General features: G+C 42.5%; 1 protein-coding gene across 2 annotated transcripts in view; it reads right to left on the reverse strand.

Moving 5' to 3' along the window:
* Positions 1 to 647: 647 nt before the first annotated feature.
* Positions 648 to 17,185, reverse strand: part of ipo13a (importin 13a) — a 34,300-nt gene continuing 17,762 nt past the window's right edge. The window contains exons 9-21 of one of the 2 annotated variants that reach the window (XM_052134022.1): positions 16,568 to 16,749; positions 16,449 to 16,475; positions 14,495 to 14,629; positions 5,231 to 5,368; positions 5,024 to 5,104; positions 4,819 to 4,956; positions 4,611 to 4,707; positions 3,077 to 3,129; positions 2,772 to 2,838; positions 2,632 to 2,690; positions 2,273 to 2,362; positions 1,140 to 1,321; positions 651 to 1,045 (exon numbers count right to left, since the gene is read on the reverse strand). In XM_052134022.1, the coding sequence (XP_051989982.1) occupies positions 949 to 1,045; positions 1,140 to 1,321; positions 2,273 to 2,362; positions 2,632 to 2,690; positions 2,772 to 2,838; positions 3,077 to 3,129; positions 4,611 to 4,707; positions 4,819 to 4,956; positions 5,024 to 5,104; positions 5,231 to 5,368; positions 14,495 to 14,629; positions 16,449 to 16,475; positions 16,568 to 16,749 (1,346 nt within the window). In that variant the 3' untranslated portion in view covers positions 651 to 948. Of the gene's footprint in view, positions 1,046 to 1,139; positions 1,322 to 2,272; positions 2,363 to 2,631; positions 2,839 to 3,076; positions 3,130 to 4,610; positions 4,708 to 4,818; positions 4,957 to 5,023; positions 5,105 to 5,230; positions 5,369 to 14,494; positions 14,630 to 16,448; positions 16,476 to 16,567; positions 16,750 to 17,185 lie in introns of both variants that reach the window. The other variant, XM_052134021.1, reaches the window with a different exon arrangement.

Consider the following 17,185-nt stretch of genomic DNA (forward strand, 5'->3'; position numbering starts at 1 on the left):
ATGTATGAATGAAAAGCTCATATTCCACATTGGCAACTTTTTCAGAGGCTGTTGTATATAGTAGTTAAATTATTATATTTTTTATTGCATTAAAGGTACATTTCACCCAAAAATCCAAAAATCCTCTCATTATTTACCCTCATGTAATCCCAGATGTGTATGACTTACTTTCTTCTGCAGAACACAAACAAATATTTTTAGAAGAATATGTCAGCTCTGTAGGTCCATACAATGCACGTGAATGGTGACCAGAACTTTCAAGCTCCAAATTCATATAAAGGTCACATAAAAGACTCCAGTGGTTTAATCCATGTCTTCTGATGTTATATGATAGGTGTGGATGAGAAACAGATCAATATTTAAGTAATTTTTTTACCAAAAATCTCCACTTTCACTTTCTTCTTGTTTTGATTTTTGGCTATTTGCATTCTTCATGCATATCGGTACCAACTGGGCAGAGAGGAGAATTTATAGTTAAAAAAAACATTAATATTTCTTTGTTTCTCACCCACACTTATATCACTTCTGAAGACATGGATTTAACCACTGGAGTCATATGGATTACTTTTATGCTGCCTTTAAACAATTTCTGAAGATGCAAATTTCTGGTCACCATTCACTTGCATTGTATGGAACTACGGAGCTGAAATATTCTTCTAAAAGTCTTTGTGTTCTGCAGAAGATAGTAAGTCATACTTATATATATATATATTGCAATTAAATCATTGCCTGCTTTGGTGTTTGCAGAAGATGTGACACAACAAAATCCAAATTAAATTATTGCATTTACATGTTGCTTTTTCAATCATAACATGTTAACATTATGGCTTGATTGTATTCAAAACAGTGCACTTTTGGTTTAACAAGCCATTAGTGTAACTCTTGACCCCTGAATACTAAAACAAGGACAACTGAAGATCTATTCTGGGTCTTGTGTGTTGAGTCTGTTTAATAACTTGCTGCATACTCAGTCCCTTGCAGTCCCCGACTTGAGAGAGCAAACTCCTTCACAATGTCCTTCATTTGTCGCTTGCTCACTTGCTCCCTGTGCAGACAGATGAAGCAAAGTGATTGGATTTGGTGTTATGTAAGTTTCAGTGCATTTGTAATACATGTATGTATTTATCAGCATCTCCTACCTGAGGATCTGTTGGCAGAAGTGTTCTTTGTTCTCTGTGGTGAGATGTGAGCTGGGGAAGCCGGGGGGCAGCAGTACCTCTCTGAGCCACAGAGTCAGCACGTTGGGACAGTGACGACTCACTGAGAACAAGACCTCTGCAAAATCCTCAGCCAGACTGCATGGAGACTGACCCCCGATTGCCTGCATTTGAGTATTAAATTGCTCCTTATGTAGTTGACGTACATTATCCAGTATTGTATGGATACATATTTGTGAAAGGTTCATTTTGGCAAAACACTTCCAAGCATTTTTCCAACGTGGGTGTTTGTTCAACACTGGAATAAGATATTAAAAGAACAGTTCACAACAAAATAAAAATTCTGTCATAATTGAATTATCCTCATGTCATTCCAAACCGTGCTTCTGCAAAACACAAGTAGACATTTAAAAGATGTTGCAACCTCTGATTTTCATACAATGGCAGTTGACAGTGACTCATTTTCAAGCTTAAAAAGCACCCAAAAGTATCACAAAAAGTAGTTCATGCAGCTTGTACACCATAGTCCATGTTTTCTGAAGGTATATGATAGGTTTTGGTGTAAAACAAACCAAAATGTAATTTTACAGTGAAATGTTGACTTCTGCCACTGTAAAAGAAGAGCAAGTTCTTGTGTGAACACAATAAGATTTCTGTTCTCATGAATGAACAAAGGAGAACTATGATGGAAGTCAAGATTTTCATTGTAAAATACTTAAAATTTTGGTTTATTTCTCCCTTGTGCTTTTGGGTGCGTTTTTATCAAATCAGGGATCACAACACTCTTTAAAATATCTCTTTTTACTGTATGTTCTGTTATCATTTACAGTACATACCCTCATTTCTTTATTACGTGGAAAACTAAAGAAAATGTTAGAATGACAGTCTCAGTCACCATTCACTTTCATGGCATCTTTCCCCCCTATATTATTAAAGTGAATGGTGACTGAGACATTCAGCCATCTCCTTTTGTGTTCCACTGAAGAAACATATTATCATGTCATATCATATATGGGTTTGGAATGAACAACTTGAGGGTGAGTAAATGATGACATATTTTTATATTTTTTGGGAACTATCCCTTTAAATCCAAGTTCTGGTCGATGGTTTCTGACCTCCAGTAGGGTTTGAAGGAGCAACTTTCCGTCCTCCTGTAGCACTTCCCTTACAGCAGGAATATCTTCACAATGAGAGATCAACTCCGTCTGTGCAGAAACATCAAGAGATAAATGAGTAACAGAAGCTTTTTCTTCTTATTATCGAAAACTCCACCAGTTGTTTGGCAATAATGCAACATTTGTCTGTGGTGCAGCGTGAAGTAATATTACTAATAATAAAAGTACATATAGTTTATAAACAGTTTACTCCAGGAGGTGCCCTACTATCTGGGCTGTCTTCCACTCCAGCTGTCTCTATACAGATGAACTTAATTTTTTGGAAGAGTTTCTATGTGTTCTCCTAGAACTGAACTTACAAATAGCAGGCAGGTCGCCTTAAGTGTCGGAGTCTCAGGGAATTTGAATGACAATATTCCTGCAAGGACAGAGTGATTAAGTGAAAAGGTGTTATTCAGTGAAAATGTGTTATTCAGATGTGTGCTATTGTAATTCTCACCACAGTAGAAAACAGCTTTGATATCAAGACTGTCTGAAATATAAAGGTCACGCTTTCTACGCAAAACCTGAAAAGACATCAAAGAAAATATTATACAGCCCCAAATAAGAAACATGGGATGTCTCTTTACTCTGTCATTTTTTTTTTTTTTTTAAAAGGTCAGTTTAAACAATGATAAATTCATAGTATATGTAAATATGCAGACTGGTGAAAGGTGATGCAAGCAGATTAAATTGTTACAGCTAAATTTAAGAGTTTAAGAGCTAAACTAAACCCAAAATATGTACACCTAAAAAAGCACAGACCTGAGCATGAAGCTGCATAAATGACTCCACCACATCTGGATGATCCCTGCAGCCTATGACAACATTTCCATACTGTTATATCACTATAAACATGTAATACACCAACGAGCCAAAACATTACAACCACTCACAGGTGAAGCGAATCATTTTGATTATTAGATGGCAGATTAGATCTCAAGCAAACAATCAGTTCTCATGGTCAACGTGTTGAATGCAGGAGAAATGAGCCGGAGTAAAGACCTGAGTGACTTTGAAAAAGAGCCAAATTGTTATGGCTAGATGACAGTCACAGCATCTCTGAAACGGCAAGGCTTATGGGATGTTCCAAGTCAGTATTGGTGAGTACCTACTGACAGTGGTACGATGAGGGACAAACCACAAACTGGCGACAGGGTGTTGGGCGCCCAATGCTCTTCGATGCACAAGGGCAACAAAGGGTATCCCATCTGGTCCAAACTGACAGAAGGTCTACTGTGGCACAGTAGATCAAAACCACCATCAAAACCACCTACAATGGGCATGCGAGCATCGGAACTGGACCTTGAAGCAGTGGAAGAAGGTCGCCTTGTCCGATGAGTCCGTTTTCATTTAAAACACGTGGACGGCCGTGTAAGTGTGTGCGTTTACCTGGGGAAGTGATGACATCAGGGTGCACTATGGAAAGACGACAAGCCGGTGGAGGGAGTGTGATGCTCTGGGCAATGTTCTGCTGGGAAACCCTGGGTCCGGCATTCATGTGGACATCAATGTGACATGTGCCACCTACCTAAACATCATTCCAGACCAGGTACACCCCTACATGGCAATGGTATTCCCTGATGACAGTTGCCTCTTTCAGAAGGATAATGTGCCCTGCCACACTGCACACATTGTTTGGGAATGGTTTGAGAAACATGATGAAGATTTCAAGGTGTTGCCCTGGCCTTCAAATTCCCCAGATCTCAATCTGATTAAGCATCTGTGTGATTTGCTGGACCAACATGCCTGATCCACGGCAGCTCCACCTCGCTCCTTACAGGACTTGAAGGATCTGCTGCTAATGACTTGGTACCAGATACCACAGGACACCTTCTAGGGTCTTGTAGAGTCAATGCCCCAACGGGTCGGCACTGTTTTGGCAGCACGTGCAGGACCAACAGCATATTAGGCAGGTGGTCATAATGTTGTGCTCATTAGTGAATAGTGGTATAGAGTATATATAGGCGCTATAGTTAGAGAGCAAAATTTGTCAACTTGTGCAAATAATTTTAAGACTGCAAGATGCTTTGAAAAATGTGTCATAATTTTCTCTCTTGCTTTCATCTGTAGAACACAAAAGGAGACGTTAGGTAGAATAATAGCCTCAGTCACCATTTACTTTCATTGAATGGAAAAAAGATCCCATGAAAGTGAATGGTAGCTGAGCTGAAGATCCCTAGCATCTTCTTTTGTGATCCACAGAAGAAAGTCATATAGGTTTGGAACAAAATGAGGGCGAGTAATTTGTGAGAATTTTACAGATCTTGAAAAACAATAGATCATTCTCTTCTCTTACCAAGCTGAAATATTGACATGGTGATGTTGGTAATCAATTTCAACAGGGCAGCTATTGGTGAAAAAAGATCTTTCTCACAGCCAAATATGTGAACTAACTAGAGGGAAAAGTGAAAAACATGGAAAGCAAGTTTATATTTTGGAAATAAGTTTGAGGACAGTAATATTAGTACATTATGAACAGTAAACAATGTCTTTACTCATCGTACCTGTCGTGTGAGGTCTAAAGCAGAGGCCTGTGGGTAAGCGCTGAACATCTGACCAATGAGCTCACAGAGTTGTGTGACCAGGGGCGCAAAGTCATGGATAAGGGTCTTCAGTGATTTCTCAAATAGAGCACACACTGCCTGAGGAGAAGCAAGTGAACATACGAATCTCTCATATACTCACACAAACACATTCACAAACACTGACCTCTACAACTTCTGCTTCATTCAGCCACTTGTTGAGAATAGTCTGGATCAGAGGGAAGGCTTGCTGTAGGACAGCCACCACCTGAGAGATGCCCAAAACTGCTATTAAACAACAGTCACTGCAAGGAAACACTCTTGTAACCTGTTCACATCATACTGTCACTAAAGAGCAACAGTTGATTATAATTTATGCCACAGGTTGTTGTACCGGGTTGTTTTGTGGCTGTGTTAGGCCATGTCTCAGGACTTCCAATCTTTCACTTTGTTTATTTAGGTCAAAAGTGGAGAAGAGATTGGACAGCAGGCCAAGGATGTGGACAATATGAAGCTTATTTGCCGAGCTGGGCTGATTCAAAGAGAGAGAGAGAGAGAGAGAGAGAGAGCAAAAGCACTGTCAAAAAGATAACTTTTAACGTTAGTTGCAAGCTGTTCATAATAGTATCCCAAAGATGATAATTCTGATGCCAAATCCCATTATTCCTCAAAAGTCCTGAAACCAATCATAGACTGAATACACATAAGCGCAAAATACATTTGAAAGGTATATTGTAGGGCAACATTTTACATGAAAAATGCCTGTGGAACTTTCCAGTAAGGAAGGGACAGGAAACGGCGTCAAAGGTAAAGTTTTTCCTTTTAATATGAATTAACAATTATAACAAATGACATCACACGTTTCTTGCTCGTGGTGTCAGGTTCTCTCTCTCGAGGCTCTCTTGCTGCTGCTATTTATGCCACTCTCCTCATGCTACTGCAATTAGACACAGGTGTTAGACATAATTTAGCTCAGGTGTAAGCACCCTTACCGCTTTTCTCTCCCGGACGGGCGCTTGACCATGCCCCCACATACCCCCGACTCAGGCCGGGGCGTCATCCGGCCTGCCTACCACTCCCCCCATTTCTGGAGAGGAAGTCAGCGGCAACCATCTGCACCCCCGGTCTGTGGACCACCTTGAACTTAAAAGGCTGGAGGGCCAGATACCAACGGGTAATCCGGGCGTTAGTATCTTTCAAGCGGTGGAGCCACTGCAGTGGGGCATGATCCGAGCATAGGGTGAAGGCCCGCCCCAGCAGGTAGTATCGGAGGGTGAGGACCGCCCACTTGATGGCCAGACACTCCTTCTCTACGGTGCTGTACTTACTCTCCCTCAAGGAGAGCTTTCGGCTAATGTACAGCACCGGGCGCTCCTCTCCCTCCACCACCTGCGAGAGTACGGCCCCCAGCCCTCTGTCTGAAGCGACGGTCTGCAAAGCAAAAGGGAGAGAGAAGTCAGGTGCGTGCAAAAGCGGCCCCCCACAAAGTGCAGCTTTAATCTGTGTAAACGCCTGTTGGCACTGCTCCGACCATTGGACCGGATCTGGAGCCCCCTTTTTAGTGAGGTCAGTCAGCGGGCTGGTGACATCCGAATAATTAGGCACAAATCTTCTGTAATAGCCAGCCAGCCCCAGGAACTGCCTCACTCCCTTTTTGGTCTTGGGTCTAGGGCAAGTCGCAATCGCCGCGGTCTTGTCAATTTGGGGACGCACCTGGCCATGACCCAAGTGGAACCCCAGATACCGTACCTCCACACGCCCAACCGCGCACTTTTTCGGGTTTGCCGTGAGCCCGCCCGCCGCCCGCGATCTCAGGACGGCCCTCAGATGTTGCATGTGCGCTGCCAATCATTGCTATAAATGATGATATCGTCTAGGTAGGCAGCGGCGTAAGCAGTGTGCGGTCTGAGGATCCTATCCATGAGGCGCTGAAGCGTGGCTGGTGCCCGAACAAACCGAAAGGAAGCGTCACGAATTGGTGTAATCCAAACGGCGTGGTGAAGGCCGTTTTTTTCACGGGATATTGGTGTCAAGGGGATCTGCCAATAACCCTTCGTTAGATCCAAGGTCGAATAAAACCGAGCAGTACCTAACCGATCGAGCAGTTCATCAACACGGGGCATTGGGTACGCGTCAAATTTAGACACCGCGTTGACTTTTCTATAATCCACACAGAAACGTACAGACCTGTCGCTCTTGGGAACAAGGACGATCGGGCTGGACCAATCGCTGTGGGATTCTTCTATTACTCCCATCTCAAGCATCGCATCCAATTCTTCCCGAACTACTTTCTTTTTATGTTCGGGCAAGCAATAGGGGCGGCAACGTACCACCACACCCGGCTCGGTCTCGATGTGGTGTTGTATGACGTTTTTGCGGCCCGGTAGAGGAGAAAACACGTCTGCAAACTCCTTTTGTAGTTCGGAAACCTCTGCGAGTTGGTGCGGCGAGAGGTGGTCTCCACAAGGAACCGGGGTGTTAGGATTGCAGGCTTTGTTTACCTCAGGTCCGAGCTCCGCCCTCTCCGGAACTACCGTTGCCATCGTCACAGAGCCTCTTCTCTCCACAATTTCAGGAGGTTGAGGTGATATATTTGACGCGCGCCCCCTCTATCGGTACGTTTAACCTCATAATCGAGATCCCCTACTCGTCGTGTGACCTCAAAGGGTCCTTGCCACTTGGCGAGTAATTTCGAGCTCGATGTTGGGAGTAATACAAGGACAAATTCCCGTAGCTGAGCACCACTGTCATACAGCCGGCGTTGGCGTTCTTGAGCCTGGAGCAAATTCTCCTGTGTTAATTGCCCCAGTGTGTGGAGCTTTGCTCGAAGATCAAGAACGTATTGAATTTCATTTTTACTACTAGAAGGTCCTTCCTCCCAAGCTTCACGGATGACGTCGAGGACCCCGTGTGGGCGTTGCCCGTACAGCAGCTCAAATGGAGAAAACCCTGTGGAGGCTTGCGGGACCACTCGTACTGCGAATAACAGTGGGTCCAGCCACTTATCCCAATTCCTAGCGTCTTCATGTACGAATTTACGAATCATATTTTTGAGCGTTTTATTAAATCGTTCCACCAGTCCATCTGGCTGAGGATGGTACACGCTAGTGCGAATCGACTTAATGCCCAAGAGTTCGTAAAGTTCGCGAAGTGTTCGTGACATAAAAGTAGTGCCTTGGTCGGTGAGGATTTCTTTCGGAAGATTATCTTTAAGAGTGCCCCGGCAACACTACGTGCTGAGATGTTGCTCAAAGGCACTGCTTCCGGATATCGCGTTGCGTAATCCACCAGGACTAACACAAAGCGATGTCCGCGTGCCGTCCGTTCTAATGGCCCGACGAGGTCCATTCCAATTCTCTCGAAGGGAACCTCGATCAATGGAAGGGGGCGCAAAGGTGCTTTTGGGGTGGCCGGTGGGTTTACCAGCTGACATTCGCGGCACGCCGCACACCACCTGCGGACGTCGCTGCCAATGCCCGGCCAATAGAAACGGGCTATTAGACGGAGAAGTGTCTTCCTTTCCCCTAGGTGACCGGCCATAGGATTATAGTGAGCCGCCTGGAAAACCATTTCCCGGCGGCTCCGAGGAATCAACAATTGTGTCACCTCCTCCTTTGTTTGAGCGTCCTGCGTCACTCTGTACAACCGATCTTTAATAACTGAAAAATATGGATATGAAACGGCAACGCCCAGCCGGAGTTGTTGACCATCGATTACTCTCACTTGGTCAAAAGCGTGCTTAAGGGTTTCATCCCGCGACTGCTCCAAGGGGAAGTCCCCCTCCGGGAATTCCCTGAGAGGAGGGGCGACAGCCTCGCCCCTTCCCTCGTCATTCGGAGCAGCCGAGGACGGCCCCGGCTCCGCCTCCCCCGCCAAAGCGTCACACATCACACATCTCTTCACTTTCATGCAGGAACCATCCGCACAAACTCCCTCTAATAAATTACAAAAATTCGGCCAATCAGTACCCAAGATTAGCGGATGGGTGAGGCGGGAACTAACCGCTGCCTCCACACTATGTTTTTCTCCCCGGAATTTGATCGCCAAAGTCACCATGGGATACTTGTGAACATCCCCATGCACACACCTCACCCTCACCCGTTTAGCTGAGCCCAAAGCCCCGGGTTGAACCAAGCGTTGGTGGATGGTGGTCTGGTTACAGCCTGTATCCAACAATGCTTGGTATGTACCCCCCTGGATCCTTACTGGAATCCGGTACGCTCCAGCCCGATCGGGGGCAGCCTGCGGGACATCGGAGACCCGCACCACCGTCCCCACCTCCATCAGTGGACACTGATCCCGGAAGGGTCTCCGCACCTCCAGCAGGCCGGCCCAGGCGCCACGGCCGCACCCGTGCTGGCGGGCGCCCCCACCTGAGGAGGAGAGCGGCTAAAGGACGGAGAAGGGGAAGGCGGGTTCTCCCACGGCCGGGAAGTTGATCTCGGGAATCCTCCATGCCTGGGTGGGGCAGGAACGGGCCCTGGGGAGAGAGCAGAGCGAGAGGGCACAGGGGAGGGGGAAAAACAGGGGAAGACACAGGGGAAGGGGGGAGAGAGAGAGAGAGCTCATCCGCTCTCGGAATCGCCACCATGTGGTCCTCCGCAAGACGAACGGCCTCCTCCAGTGACGCCGGGCAGTGGCACTGGACCCACTCCGCCGTTCTCCTGGGCAAGCGCTGAACAAACTGCTCCAGTACCAACTGATCGACAAGTCCCTCGACGTCGCGGTCCCCCGCAAGCAGCCACCTCCGACAGGCATCACGGAGCCGCTGGGCGAACGCAAACGGGCGGTCGGACTTATCCAGTTTCATAGCCCGGAAGAGCTGGCGATTTTCTTCCGGGCTCCGACCAACCCATTGCAGGATGGCTTTCCTCAGGTCTGCATAGGCCAGGAGGCTTGTTGCCGGCAGTTGTTGTGCCGCGAGTTGTGCTTCTCCGGACAAGAGAGGGACTAGGCGGGCTGCCCACTGGTCTTGCGGCCAACCCCAAATTTCCGCCATACATTCGAACAAATCAAGGAACGCCTCTGGATCATCTGCTGGCCCCATCTTCTGTAACGCGGGCGGGGCAGTGTGGCGCGGGTGTCCGGGGTCGCGGCTGCGGCTGGAGCGGCCTCCTGGTTGAGGAGGCTCCGGATGGCGAGCCGGTCCTCTGCTTGAGCCCGCATGATCTCGAAGAACCGATGATCCTGGTCCTGCCGGAGCTCAAGCAGGGTTTGTTGGTGGCTCTGATGGAGTGTGGCGAGGGACTGGAGGACTTCCGCTAGCTGGGAGGACTCTATGGGGCGACTCTTCTCCATAGCTTGGAAAAAATTCCTTTTTCCTATTATTCCTGGGTTTTGGCACCAATGTGGAACTTTCCAGTAAGGAAGGGACAGGAGACTTTTAATATGAATTAACAATTATAACAAATGACATCACACGTTTCTTGCTCGTGGTGTCAGGTTCTCTCTCTCTCGAGGCTCTCTTGCTGCTACTATTTATGCCGCTCTCCTCATGCTACTGCAATTAGACACAGGTGTTAGACATAATTTAGCTCAGGTGTAAGCGCCCTTACCGCTTTTCTCTCCCGGACGGGCGCTTGACCATGCCCCCGCTGCCACAATGCCTTAAATGTTAGTCTGTTCCTCAAACAAAGATAGTGTATGGCTTCAGAAGACTTGCATATACCGTACAAGTTGTTTGAACACCTTTTATGATGCTTTTGTTTTGTTTTTTAGCCATTTTTGGAGCTTAATAGAATAAATCACTGTTCACTTTCATTGTAAGGATCATTTCATGTGAATGTATCACCAAACACCTTCAGCTCAGACATTCTGCCATACATTTATTTTTGTATTTCACGGTAAAATATAAATAACAAAATGGATTTGTAACAATATGAGGGTGAGTAAATGATGACACAGAAAGTGTTTTTATAAGGCTGATAGAACTATTGGTCACACGTTATATTCATTTTTATAAAGGGGTTCATTCAGTAATTTACAAATGCATTATATATTATGTTATGTTTAAGTTATAGCAACAAGCATAAAAGGGCAACTTTTCCAATATTTGATAAGTAGTATGCATTTCAACTTACATGTTATTAAAGCTTTATAAAGACACTTATTCTAGCTGGTGCTTTAATGTATCCCTTTTGCAAAATCCTGAATTCCAACAAATGCTAAAGTCTAAAATCAGTGCTTATATGGAGACCGACTGGTTCTCAGTATCCTCTGTGGGTGTGGCTTGGGAGGCACTTAAGGCAGTTCTTAGGGGTCGGATCATACAGTATGCCTCATTTACCAAAAAATCCAAATCACGAGAACTTGTGGAGTTGGAACGGAATATTAAAAGTGCCGAATGTCATCTGATGGCCTCAGAGAATTTACTTAATTGAAATACAGATATAATACTATTTTGTTGCAGAAGGAGGTGTTTTGGATATTCAGGGCAAGATAGTCATACTTTGAGACAGGGGATAAAGCAGAGACACTTTTGGCTAGATATATAAGGCAGAGAGAGTCTTTTTCTACCGTTCCCTCAGTGAAATATGCTGGTTGAGAAATTTTCACCTCGGCCATCGATATTAATAATGCCTTTAAAGGGTTGTATCTTGATCTCTATGGTTCCACGTCTTTGTTTACTGATGAAGATATTAGAAAATTTGTGGAACCATTAGAACTCCCTAAACTGACAACTGAGCAAAACAATAACCTTGCAGGAGCTTGGCGAGGTAATTAAGGCCTTGCCTACAGGTTTTTTAAATCTTATGCTACAGAATTGGCTCCACTTTTGCTAGAAGTTTTTATGGAATCATTAAAGAATGGAAAGCCTCTGCCAACAATGACACAAGCTCGGATCAGTCTGATTCTTAAAAAAGGACAAAGATCCAAGCAAGTGTAACAGTTACCATACAATTTCCCTGATCCAGCTAGACCTTAAAAAATGTCAAAAATTTTGGCTAATCGATTAAGTAAATTTATGAATGGTAACGTTTTTCTGATAACATTAGGCGTTTTATCAATATCATTTGGTCAGTGGCAAATGATCAGACTCCGGTCACTGCCATCTCACTTGACACCGAAAAGGCTTTTGATATGGCAGAATGGGACTATCTTTTTAAGATTTTGGAAATGTACGGGTTTGGGAGTATGTTTATTGGATGGATTAAGTTACTTTATAGACACCCAGAAGTGGCGGTACAAACAAATGGATTCATTTACTCTGGATAGGGGCACCTGGCACGGTTGCCCTCTTTCCCCATTATTGTTCTGTCTTGCCCTGGAACCATTAGCAGCCGCGATAAGAAAGGAGAATGATTTTCCAGGGATGGTGGTGGGAAGTGTGGCACATAAGCTTTTGCTTTTTGCAGATTATATTTTATTATTCGTCTCTGACCCTGCTAGATATATGACTTGCCTCCACATAATTATTAATACCTTTTCTAAGTTCTCAGGATACAGAGTTAATTGGTCTAAATCCAAAGCTTTGATTCTGACAGCCTACTGTCCAGTAACGGCGCCTTCCAGTGGCCCAAACAGGGCATTAAGTATTTGGCCATTTTATTCCCAGCACATTTGTCTAATTTATTTAGAGTTCATTTTGACCCCTTAATAAAAAAGTTTTCGAGTAATGTGGGCAGGTGGGCCTCATTACATTTATCTATGATTGGGAAGGTTAATGTTATTAAAATGAATTTTATTCCAAAATTCAACTACCTGCAACAATTTCTCCCTGTAGATGTTCCCCTCTCTTATTTCAGGTGATTTGATAACATAGAGAAGACCTTCATTTGGAATGGTAAGCATCCCAGATTACATTTCAATAAGTTAAATAGACCGATTGACAAAGGTGGGCTAAGCCTACCCAATATTTAGTTTTATTATGCATTCGGTCTAAGACATTTGGCTCATTGGTCGCTTCCACCTGAGAGAGCCCCTCCCTGGTTTTGTATTGAACAGGAAGTTTTTGGCCCTATTTCACCATTGCAGTGTTTAATTCTGACATTTATTTAAATGTTGCCTCGAGCATATGGCAGAACCCAAAATTATGTATTAATAAGTCCCCTTTCCACTGGTCAGAGTGGATTGTGAGGGAGGTTAATACGCTCGGTGACCTATATGAGGTTGAAGTGTTGAGATCTTTTGAAAATTTGGTTCAACATTTTGGGCTTCCCAGATCTCAGTTTTATAGGTATTAACAGCTGCGCCACCTGCGCTGTACTATTTTTGGGAGTAGCATACACCACCCTAATGCAGCAGATACTCTGGGAATGGTGATTACTGCTTTTGGAAAAGGTCATGAGGCATCAGTGTATTAATCCCTGCTAATTCAGGGTCTGGGAGATGGAGCTATAACTTCTATCAAGAGATTATGGGATTCTAAAGAGTGTGGGCTAGGATTCTAAAAACGTCAAGTCTGCATCTAGAAATGCAAGGGTTCGCCTTATACAATTAAAGATTTTACATAGACTCTATGGACCCCCTCTAGATTGTATAGGCTAACTTGGATTTGTTTGTTGGGAAATGGGGCAGCTATTTGAAGTTTTTGGGGGGCTCTCAGGTGGGGCGGTGGAGAGAGTAGTATAGTTTGAAATGTGTATGATTATATATATATATATATATATATATATATATATATATATATATATATATATATATATATATATATATATATATATTTTTTTTTTTTTTTTTGCTTTTTTGTTGTGTATATACTCATGTGTGACCACAGGGATGTTTGTTGGGGGTCAGGGCGGAGTTGGGGATTGTGAGGGGTGGTTGTGGGATTTAAATGTTGATTCTATGTATATATGTTTTTGCTTTTCTGTATTTATTGTAAGAATCAATAAAAAACATTTAATTACAAAAAAAAACACTTATTCACATTTTTTTTTTTAATCAAAAACATAAAATGCCCTAATTCATGATTTATGTTACTATAGGGATTGTGTCATTTTGCCATAGTTCACTTTCTGTTTAATTACTGTAATGTCTTGACTAAATTGTGTTGTCACTTTCCTTGTCACATTTATGTAAAAAGAATGGCGATGTCCCAAATGAACTAGTCCTAGTTATCTGAAGTCAACTGCAACATGCCCATTCACAGTTTATATCATAATAAAGCAAGATGACCATACAGAAATGTTATGTACAGGTGAAATGCTTCACAGCTGTCCACTTTACATTAAGGTACATTTCACACTGCTCACTAATGTTGAATAAGTGTTATTACGCATTTATAACATATGTGGTAAAATGACTTCCTATTTGGCAGGTATTGCATAAAGGTCACCCTTTCTATGCATGCTATTATGGCCTCATATTAATTATTTTAATGCATTTGTAAATGAATTATTAGTTATTAATGCAGCCCTTTATAATCCCTTAACAACTGAAAAATATATGTACTGTAAAATATTATTTTTTCACAGCTATACTGTATATTTGTAATTATTAAACATTAATTAAACATCAAACATCAGAATTTAAGTGTCCTCTTGTAATTCCCCACAGGAACACTCTCCATGCTGAAGTGTCATATTTTAATAAGCACACACGGGCAACATTCAAACACTTGTAGCTATATCAACCACTGATATTCCCCACACGTTCCCCATCACCATTAAGCTTTAATCCAACACAAACTGACATTAGTTCAGCAGGAGTTTCTCACCGGCTCATTAGCCAATTTCTCCAGCTGCTGGATGTGTGGGGTGACCAGAGACAGCAGCTTCCCCAGAATCTCTTCACTGGGCAAAGCTGACAGCAGGAAACCCAGCGCTTGCATCAGCCACATGCACTGAGTGCTCTGTAGAAAACATTGACACTGTCAGTCCAACTATGATTTGTCTGTTAAATGTGTTACAGTTAATGATTTGTATGCTATGTGTGAGATGAGAGGGAGGGGGGTTTTGTGGGTTTGTTTACATTTGTGATTTTGAAAGAAGTTTAAATTCAAAAACTCTCCATTGGCTCATTTAAACATTCCATAACATCACGTAAGTCTATGTTTTTTTTTGTGAAGCCAACATAATGAGGTTACATTTTCATTGACAAACATTATATAATGTTACATTCAATGATACAGATTAGTAGTTCATGTACATTGAAATACAATATATATGAACCTACAGTGGCAAGAAAAAGTTAACCCTTTGAAATTACCTGCATTTATGTATAAATTTGTCTTTAAATCTGGTTTAATTTTCATCTAAGTTATAATAATGAACAAACACAATCGGTTTTAACTAATAAAACACAAAGTATTGTGATGTTCTAGTACATTCTGAATACATAATTACAACATTCACAGTGTAGTTTGGAAAAAGTGAATCCCTAGGCTAATGACAATAACAACAAAAGCTACTTAGAGTCAGAAGTTTGCAAATCTGGCATCCAATTAATGAAACAAGATTGGTGGTGTGGGTTAGAGCTACCTTGACTTATAAAAAGCACTCAAATATTTTGAATTTGCTATTCACAAGAAGCATCTGCTGACATGAACCATGCCTCACAAAAAGAGATCTCAGAAGACCAGCGATCAAGAATTGTTGCTTTTCATAAAAGGTTACAAGGTTATCTGGAAGAGCTTTGATATTGATCTGTCCACCATTAGACAAACTGTCTATAAATGGAGATAATACCATACAGAAAACTTTAAACAGGCCGCTGCTTTCCAACAAATAACACAGCTGCCTGCGTGAAGTTTGCAAAAGGCCACCATGACAATCCACAACACTATTGGAAAAACAAATTTGTGGACTGATGAAACTAAAGTTGAATTGTTTGTGAAGAACACGCAGCACTACATCTGGCATAAAAAGGGCACCGCAAACCAACATGAAAACATTATCCTGACGTTGAAGTGCGGTGGAGGGAGTATCATGATTTGGCTTTGGGACCTGGACCACTTACAGGATAATGTCAGGTTGGATGTGCACCATCTGAAGCTCAGTAAACGTTGGGTGATGCAGCAGGACAAAGACCCTATACATTGAAGTAAATCCACTACAGAATGTCTTAAAAAAAAAAGAAAATCCACCTTTTAAAGTGGCATAGTCAGAGCCCAGACCTTAACCCAATAGAGATGCTGTGAAATTACCTCAAGCGAGCCTTTCACACCAGACATCCTAATAATACTGCAGAGCTGAATCAGTTCTGTAAGGAAGAATGTTCCAAAATTCCTTCTGAACGTTGTGTGGGTCTAATCCGCAGATACAGGAAACACTTGGATGAGGTTATTGCGGCCAAAGGAGGTATTACATCCAAGGGTTCACTTACTTTTTCCACAGCACTGTGAATGTTTAATGGGATGTGTTCAATAAAGACATAAAAGATTATAATTTTTTGTGTGTTGTTAGCTTAAGCACATTGTGTTTGTCTATACTTGTGACTTTGAAGTTGAGATCACATTTTAAGACCAATTAATGCAGAAAACCAGTTAATTCCAATTCACATACACATTTTTCTTGCCACTGTATGACAAGTTAAACACCAAAGGTTAAGGACTGTGGGGTATGTTCAAATCCCTAACAAGTATGAGCAATAGTGAAACATTATTTGTTAATTATGAAAATTCTTATTATAATTATTATAAAGTGTTACCAAAACTAGTCAAACACTCTTACTTTATGGATGTCTTTCACAAGCACCCCCTGCGGTAGAAAAGACAGCAGTGAGTTACATTACTCAATGACATTTTAAGTACTACTGTGGTGTTACTGTTAGATAAAATATCTTTTAAAACCTGTGAGACGGCCAAGATGTCATTGGCGTGAGGGTGGAGGTCATGTCGACACTCTCGGCAGATTCTTTTTAGAGCTGAGACACAAGACACTGACAGATCCGTGTTGGACATAGCTTGTAAGACTACGGGAAGGACACTCGCCAACATGAGAGAATGATCCGCCAACCACTCAGCCAAAGAGCCTTTAAAAAAATACATCAGAGACCATTATAAGGCCATTTTATTGGTGATTTGACATAGATTTTGTTTAATTGGCGAACAATTTTCTGACCAAATCAGGATGTCCTCATTCCTTTAGCTGTACTTGGATGCAGTTTTGGGTAAGTTACTCTGAAAATTATTAATTACTAACTACTAATTACATCTACAGTGTAATTAGATTACTGTAATAATTACTGTGTATGAAAAGTAATTGCATTATTACTAATTACTTTCAAAAACCCTTATCAGCCACGACCAGATAAAAAATACAAGGATAGACATATATTTCTCTTTTAATTCTTTCAAATAAATCATATAAAATAAAATAAATTATTAATGAACTGCCCAAAGAATTTAAGGGGTCTGTATTTAATTAGAAATCATACATTTTAACATAAGATGTTAAATTTCCATTTT

This window comes from Xyrauchen texanus, chromosome 9, assembly GCF_025860055.1.
Source record: "Xyrauchen texanus isolate HMW12.3.18 chromosome 9, RBS_HiC_50CHRs, whole genome shotgun sequence".
Classification (NCBI taxonomy): Eukaryota; Metazoa; Chordata; class Actinopteri; order Cypriniformes; family Catostomidae; genus Xyrauchen; species Xyrauchen texanus.